An 8,805-nucleotide genomic window follows, 5' to 3' on the forward strand; every position below is an offset into this window, starting at 1 on the left:
GCTTAAGACTTAACGAAATAGCGAAACTGAGTTTGCGGCTACTTAAGACGTAACTTTTCCAAAGCACCCTTTTCCTTAAAACTAATAATTTATAAGTCTCATACGCTCCAAACTTGAGTATGCATCTGCCATATGGGATCCCAGTCATGCTAACCTTATCACCTCTCTTGAACTAGTAAAAAATAACTCTGCTAGATTCATCCTCTCTAACTACAACCGCACTGCCAGTATAACCTTAATGAAAAATAACTTATCACTTATTCCATTGGCTCACCGACGCAAAGTCGATTGTCTTTCGCTATTTCATAAATTTTTCCACCATCCAACACTTAGTAATGACCTCATACTCCGGCCTGTGTACATTTCAAACCGCGTTGATGATCGTAATAAGGCAGGAATCGCATCATGCCACACTAAGTCTTTCTTTCAGTCGTTTGTTCCCCGTACATCTCAGGACTGGAACCACCTTCCCTCAAGCGTCGCAACCATCACTGACTGCAAACTTTTCCACGAAGCATTAGATAACATTGTATAACCAAGAGAATCTGTTACCTGTACTCACTGCTTCTGTTTGTTTAATTTATTTTATTTTATTATTTTTTCTTTGAAATAACTACTATTCTTGTATAACCTGGAGAAATGTTTTGTTACCTGAGATCACTGCACTGTTTAATTCTGTATTTTTCATGTATTGTATCCACTCCCCTCTTCAATGCCATTTGGCCCTGAGAGTATTATAAATAAAAAAATATAATAACGAAAATCATTAGGAGCCATCCTAAAGGTATTAGGAAGGGGATTCGAGAAACGTTGTTTTACTGAATGCTCCGTTTTACTCATGGGCGTTCCAACGAGCTGTTTCAGGCAATTTTCCATAGGCACTAAATTTTCTAGTGTCTTAACAGGTAAGTTGACGATACTTCATGCTCTTAGCTATTAAGGGCGCCGTCTGTATTATGTTTCTGTACTCATTCAATGTGAATGTTTGATACACAACCACCTCTCTATTTTACTTATATTTTACATAGGTCACAGTTCAGAAACTTTCAAGCAGACATTTTCGTGTATAGGCATTTTGCTGCTACATAATATGGATCTACAATAACAAATTTGAGAATGTGTCGAAGTATCTTAAGATACAATTGCCAAGTATCGTATCGGATACAATTATTGCGGCAGTATCTTGTATCTGTATCTCCAATACTTTTTGCCTGAGTATCTTGTATCGTATCGCGATACAATTTCAAAGTATCTTTGCCCAGCCCTGGTTTCGCTCAATGTAAACAAATGACGCCGCAATCACCTTCCGGCCGCATGCTTATACGTGTCTGTTTCTTTCTCCGTCTTTCTCTGTCGTTATATTTTTCTCGGCATTTCTACTGAGAGACAAGTTATCGTGCACACCAAACCCCACTTCTTATTTCTGAACAGAATCACCTATATATATTTCTACCGTTATTCTCTTTCCTCCTTTTCATTCTCCCTCCTTCTCTCTTCCACCTTCTATATCTCCATTTACTTTCTCTTTCTGTCTTTCTCTGTCTCTCTTTATGTTTTTCTCTCTTTGTACTCGTTCGCCCGCCAGTCCGAGTTATTGAACCCCACGCCGAACAAATCGGCGCAGTGGGAGAATGCACGCCGGGCGCACATGTTGTAGGAGCAAAGCCGAAGGTGAAGAAGAGGACGAAGAGAGAGAGCGCGCCGGCCGAGCTATTGCGTAAAATACAGCAAGATTATTTTCTATATTAATTTATTTCTTATTTGACGAGAAATATTTCCACCAACCTTTTCCTTTTTTCAGTTATTATTCTCGCAATTTAACAAAATGAGAAATTATTATCATTTCTAGTTTCTAAATATTTTTTCTTAGCTACCCGATTCTTGGCCCATCCAGCTGAGTGGGTGTGAGCCAGCAGTACAGGATCTACATCTACATCTACATCTACATCTACATCTACATCTACATTATTGCGTTGGATGCGCAAGGCGCAGCTCTGCCAGGTGCTCGGTGACTCGAAATGCGATATAAGGTAGAGACAGTTCGTGATGATAGTTTTTGATAGCCCCGAGTAACGAACCTCGAGCTTAAGCAGCTTCGCTGTTAAAATTACTTCGGACTCCTCTCATAATGACTTAAGCTGAAATAACGGTTCTTCGCAGGTGCGAAAAACCAGAACCTCGCCGCTTGCGCGCCACTCCTTCAAGAATTCTCAAACGTCGCAGGACAAAACACTTCTAGTGGTGCCTCCTTCACCCTTGACAGCTGCTTCACTATGACCACGAATATCTCAGATAATCTGAGGTACAACTCCAAGCTATACAAGGACAACAACGAGCTACAGCGTGGCATTAACCTGAAGGCCATGGACTTCCTTCACATGACTTTCGCGCCGGACGACAACACCGAGAACCAGCAATTCTTGGACATAGGCTGCGGTACCGGGGACTTCACTCGGGACTGGCTACTGCCTAGATGCTCTCCCTGCCGTAGACTCGTCGCCGTTGATGCGTCCGAAGATATGCTCTCCTATGCTCGTACAAACAGCTCGCATCCCAAAATACAATACGATTACCTGAACATAGGTGATGACGTTACGGATTTCCTCGGAAAGTACGGAACATTCGATCGGATCTACTCCTTTTTCTGCCTCAATTGGCTAAAGGACCAGGCGGAGGCCATGAGGAATTTGTCACGACTGCTGACGCCATCTGGAGAGTGTCTCCTGCTGTTTCCCGCCTGGTCACCCACGCGGGCGCTGTGGAAGGAGGTGGCGCAGCTCGATCGTTGGAAAAAGTTCTCGAACGTGAGTTTTTTCAACCGGCCGTCGGTAAGCCCTAGATAGATCTAAGACGATGTCTTTCTGAGCCTATTGCATTCGCGTTCCGCAACCGCGTTATTATCCGCTGAACGGCGTGTGCGTAGTAATTCCTAATTGAATTCAACCACCACCTTTCCCGGACTACCACTCTCCGCTATCCCTGAAGAGGAAGGTATATAACAGCTGCATCTTACCGGTACTTACCTACGGAGCAGAAACCTGGAGACTTACAAAGAGGGTTCAGCCTAAATTGAGGACGACGCAGCGAGCGATGGAAAGGAAAATGATAGGTGTAATCTTAAGAGACAGGAAGAGAGCAGAGTGGGTCAGGGAACAAACGGGGGTTAAGGACATCATAGTTGAAATCAAGAGGAAGAAATGGATATGGGCCGGGCACGTAGCACGTCGGCAGGATAACCGGTGGTCATTAAGGGTAACTGACTGGATTCCAAGAGATGGCAAACGCGTGAGGGGGAGACAGAAAATTAGGTGGGTAGATGAGATTAAGAAGTTTGCAGGTATTACGTGGCAGCAGAAAGCACAGGACCGAGTTGATTGGCGGAACATGGGAGAGGCCTTTGCCCTGCAGTGGGCGTAGACAGGCTGATGATGATGATGATTTCCCGGACTAGCTAGCAGTGGCTAACATCCACGGTCAAGCATTCGCTGCATGATCGATCATTTTGTCTAAGTTTTGGCTGCCGGTTCTCATAACGGCACATAATAGCTAGCAGTACCATTCGGCACATGCATTCTGCTTAAAGTGAGCTCTTGTAGTTACGTAATTACCATTAGCTATATCATACACTACCCTATCGAAAAAAAACAGCGTTTCCAGTGCCTTTCAGCGCACTGGGTGGCACTGGAAACGCTGTACAGTGTGTCCCAGTGTACTACAGCGTGTTGGGAGGCACAGGGCAGACTGTACAGCATGGCCAGTGCAGCGCAGTGCGCTGAAAGACGCTGGGAATACTATACCCAGTGGCCCAGTGTCTTACAGCGCACTGAGAGGCACTGTCCACGCTGTACAGTGTCTGCCCGTTCACTGGAAACACTGGCAGCCCTTTGGAAAAAACTGGGCGCGCTGTGTGGAATTCGGATAAAATTTGGTATTGGGTCGCCAAAAGTCGACAGAAAAACTTATCGGATATTTTCAAAATATTATTCTATTCTGTGTCGTACACATATCTAGCTTTAGCTTTAGTTAAGCGACGGACGTACGTATACGCTAAAGCAATCATTTGTCGAGCGCGCGCGCTTTCTCTGAAGTGTGTGATCGAGTGTCATGAATGTAGTTCATATAACTGCATCGAAAGAACTTATCATTCGCAACACAATATGACATTAGTATTAGTCTGATAATAACATCGACCTACTGTAACAGTCAGTCCTTCCATACGGGCTCGTGCCGCTGAAAGCCGCACCATGGCCGCACGCCACCGGCAACAGTGAGCCAATGTAAGGCTCAATCTCGGCGTTTTTAGCTTCTGATTTGTGTAATCGAAGGTGAAAATATGGCCTCGCTTCATTCAGGTATGATCGAAACTACATTTGAACGGTTATTAGATTCTTCGTAATTGAATATGCACGTTCTGAACAGCGATCGCGGCGCACGGAGTACAGCTCTAAGGCTAACGGTTGGTTCGGCTGGGGTGAACAACTGCGGCTGTATATTACGCGGAGCGTAAACAAAGAGGACGGAAAATATGTTCAAGCGGGTGACGAAAGCTAATGTGTTCAGTGCGCTGTTCAGATAAACCTTGTTTTCTACATAGGTATGGCTAACTGCTTAGCGAGTCAGTGCGACCGCCGCAACACATCAGCGGTTACGCTAATATCTTTTTGCGGCAAAACGTGCCAGATAGACGTTGCGATCCTAGGCAGCACACAAATTAACTCTCTTCTGTTAGGTTCTCGCGAGCACGAAGAGACTGAATTCTCTGTTTCTAAGCGAGAAAAATGAAAATACTGGCTACCGGAAGTAGTAATAACATGAAGCAAAAAGAAACTGACTCAGGCTGACTCTGGTCTACAAGGTGTGGCGTAGGTATTCGATGAAGCAATCCATGTTCTTGTGGCTGCGATGTGAGTGGTGCCTGTTTAAGGCGCTGGCACACCTGGTTTTTGGTATTACGCGAAGAAAAACTGGAATTTCCAGCAGCGCCGCACCGAGTTAAGAAAAAAGAAATACCAAGTGTGGCGTAGCGGTAACGTGTCAGACTCTGAATGCACGGTGCGTCGAGGTGGTGGGTTCGATTCCAGCTTGCTGTTCTTTTTACGTGTTTTTTTTTTTGTCGCAGTGCTCGTGTTTCAGCCCTAATTACGACCTGGGCACGAGCACAATTTTTAAAAACAACTTAAAAGCCCGATTTCGGCCCGTAACGGGTGTCCCACTGTGCAGTGCGCCAGCGTCCAGCGTGCCTCGTGCAGCGGGCCAGCGTCCCAGTACCCCATGCCACACTGGTCCGATAATCATGTATGACACTGGGACAGTGCCACTGGGTTTTCCAATAGAGTATGTAAGAGTTCTGTGCAGGCTTGTGACATTCTTCCATGAAACAAAATGCTTCGCGTATCCGGTCAACCTTCATGAACTGGCTAATTTTTTTGGCTGTGGAACCCGAGAACAGAACTAACTATTCCTTCGCATATCTGAGAAAGTACTGTGAGTGGTAATGGCGGTAAACTTGGTAGTGTTAACGCGATAGAGTTAAAGAACTCGTTTCGCAGATTTTTCGGTGTCGGTGGCGTCACCGTTTTTGGCCTTGAGCGAAAAATGAGCGTTGTCCGTGAGCGAAAATTTGAAGTAGACGCAAATAATGGGAACAACTAGCCCAATCTCAGCGACTTCTAAGCAAATAAAGAAATTTTTGGTTCGATTGGAATCGGGGAATGAGACTTGCGACCCCTGGCTCCGTGGCGCGATGACTTTAGCCACTCGGCCACCAAGTACACATCCTCCAGTATAAAGGCGAGCTATTTATATACACCATTTCGAGTTGGTGGTACACGCATCTAGAAGGTTCTTCAGCGGCTTGACAGAAAACCCGCGAGAATGCGCAAAGGGCTCGCGGGTACGCTTTCCGTGTTCTGTCGTGCAGCATCCATGAATATAGGAGCCGGCGCGCGTCCATTCTTTCCCTTTCTTGTTGCACGGTTTAGGTGCCGACAGATAAGCGAAGCCAGCCTAGCGATTGGGAAGGCGATACGCACACGGTCCAATTAGGCTGTCGCGTTCTACTCTTGAAAGCAAAGATCTAGCGTCCTAGAAGTTTTAGGGGCGAAGCTCCTTAGGGTGTGGGTCGTTCCCTCCTCTGTAGTAGTAGTAGTATGTATGTATGTATGTAGCTAGCTCTAGTTTAATGAATTGCTCACTAGATGGCGTTTCATGTATGTCTTAGAGCTCTAGTTTAATTAATTGCTCACTAGATGGCGTTTCATCTATTTCTTAGAGTTGCTGTTTAAAGATGACAGATGGCGCTTGTATAATGCGAATGGCGCATGTCATTGGATGTCTGCGATCGTAAAAGGTGCTCGCTCTTGGCGCGCTTTCTCTTTCGCTCGGAGTCGCCGGATGGAGGTACACAAGGCGCTCGCTCTTGGCACGCTTTCTCTTTCGCTCGGAGTCGCCGGATGGAGGCAGCAAGGCGCTCGCTCTTGGCGCGGTTTCTCTTTCGCTCGGAGTCGCCGGATGGAGGTACACAAGGCGCTCGCTCTTGGCACGCTTTCTCTTTCGCTCGGAGTCGCCGGATGGAGGTACACAAGGCGCTCGCTCTTGGCACGCTTTCTCTTTCGCTTGGAGTCGCCGGATGGAGGTACACAAGGCGCTCGCTCTTGGCACGCTTTCTCTTTCGCTCGGAGTCGCCGGATGGAGGCAGCAGGCGCTCGCTCTTGGCGCGCTCTCTCTTTCGCTCGGAGTCGCCGGATGGAGGCAGCAAGGCGCTCGCTCTTGGCGCGCTTTCTCTTTCGCTCGGAGTCGCGGGATGGAGGTACACAAGGCGCTCGCTCTTGGCGCGCTTTCTCTTTCGCTCGGAGTCGCCGGATGGAGGTACACAAGGCGCTCGCTCTTGGCACGCTTTCTCTTTCGCTCGGAGTCGCCGGATGGAGGTACACAAGGCGCTCGCTCTTGGCACGCTTTCTCTTTCGCTCGGAGTCGCCGGATGGAGGTACACAGGCGCTCGCTCTTGGCACGCTTTCTCTTTCGCTCGGAGTCGCCGGATGGAGGTACACAAGGCGCTCGCTCTTGGCACGCTTTCTCTTTCGCTCGGAGTCGCCGGATGGAGGCAGCAAGGCGCTCGCTCTTGGCGCGGTTTCTCTTTCGCTCGGATGTCGCCGGATGGAGGTACACAGGCGCTCGCTCTTGGCACGCTTTCTCTTTCGCTCGGAGTCGCCGGATGGAGGTACACAAGGCGCTCGCTCTTGGCGCGCTTTCTCTTTCGCTCGGAGTCGCCGGATGGAGGTACACAAGGCGCTCGCTCTTGGCACGCTTTCTCTTTCGCTCGGAGTCGCCGGATGGAGGTACACAAGGCGCTCGCTCTTGGCACGCTTTCTCTTACGCTCGGAGTCGCCGGATGGAGGCAGCAAGGCGCTCGCTCTTGGCGCGCTTTCTCTTTCGCTCGGAGTCGCCGGATGGAGGCAGACAAGGCGCTCGCTCTTGGCGCGCTTTCTCTTTTGCTCGTCACCGGATGGAGGCAGACAAGGCGCTCGCTCTTGGCGCGCTTTCTCTTTCGCTCGGGAGCGGACACTTTCCCTGCATGTCACCGATCACAAAGCGGTGGTGATGAAATGACCACGTAAACCAACAGTACAATAAATGTTTGATGTTTACTATATACACGGTGTTTCACACTCTTTATATGATGTACTGGGCAAATTTCAGGGAAGAGTTTCACGGTTTACCGATGATTCCCTCCGGAGCTTCGCCCCACTCATCATCATTCACCCCGTGGATATGCTGTGATTTTTTAGCTAATCTGCTCTTGTGGTCGCTTTGTTAGACTGTCTGCACAGAACAGGAGTCGGGGAAAGTAAGCGATGGGTTCAGTTTTCCTGCACACCAACATCTGCGGTATTTTAATTGGAGACATTCTTCGGCTATTTCCTTTGAAAAACCGGGCACCCGTCCGTCTGTGATGTTACCGTCCTTATGAATACATGAAGTTACTGTATGCTAATTATAGCGGACGTTGAATAATGTTAGGCTGCTTTGTCATCATGGTAATCATCAGACTGTATTGGGTCCACTGCCCGACGTAGGCCGCTCCCACTGATCTACAACCCGCCATGTCCGAGTTAAATGTGTTTCACATAATACTTACACACTATTTGACAGCTCCCCAATAGGGAGCTTCTGCTGCAATTTCTGGCCACTGTTAGACGGCCGGAAACCAAAACGTAATGCACGCCGTAATTGACACAGATATTTGTCTATGCGGCTAAACGCGTGATTTCTCGCGATTTATTGGTTATTTTTCGTGGCAAATAAAGCATTGTTTGTACGTTCCAAGGTCTTCAACGAGTTCACGCCAAAAAGTCAGGACTTGGAGGACGACAAGGCGAGACTGTCCTACCTGCGCAATATCCTTGACTCTGCCGGCCTTGCCGCCAACACCTGCGAGCTGCTTTATGTGAAGATTGATTTCAGTGAATCTATTCAGGCTGCCGTTGGTAGGTACTCACGAAATCTTACGCTTCTGAGACATACCATGCGCTAACATTATGCAGCTGTACGGCCATTGGTATTCTGATCTTAGGTGATGTTTCAGAAAATGGAAACTGCGATTGTAAATACGAGATAGGGAAGCGATTCTCCGTGGATTTTTCTTGCACAGTAACGTCCGTAATCATTAACGCGCCCCTAAACAGTCACGCTGCACATTTTGGTATCACTTGGGAAGTTCTAACGTGCCTCAATAGGGACTGTTTTACCCAACGTTTGTCACATCGGTTCATTATTGTTCGGTGTTAAAGGCATTTGGGATATCGA

At 47.7% G+C, this 8,805-nt stretch overlaps 1 protein-coding gene across 1 annotated transcript in view; it reads left to right on the top strand.

The window, feature by feature from the left end:
* The first annotated feature begins 2,196 nt into the window (after positions 1 to 2,196).
* LOC119385833 (juvenile hormone acid O-methyltransferase) overlaps positions 2,197 to 8,805 on the top strand; it is a 16,866-nt gene continuing 10,257 nt past the window's right edge. Inside the window, exons 1-2 of the mRNA XM_037653208.2 lie at positions 2,197 to 2,804; positions 8,327 to 8,486. Coding sequence (XP_037509136.1) covers positions 2,274 to 2,804; positions 8,327 to 8,486 — 691 coding nt within the window. The 5' untranslated portion in view covers positions 2,197 to 2,273. The remainder of the gene's footprint in view (positions 2,805 to 8,326; positions 8,487 to 8,805) is intronic.

Source organism: Rhipicephalus sanguineus, chromosome 3 (assembly GCF_013339695.2).
Source record: "Rhipicephalus sanguineus isolate Rsan-2018 chromosome 3, BIME_Rsan_1.4, whole genome shotgun sequence".
Lineage (NCBI taxonomy): Eukaryota > Metazoa > Arthropoda > Arachnida > Ixodida > Ixodidae > Rhipicephalus > Rhipicephalus sanguineus.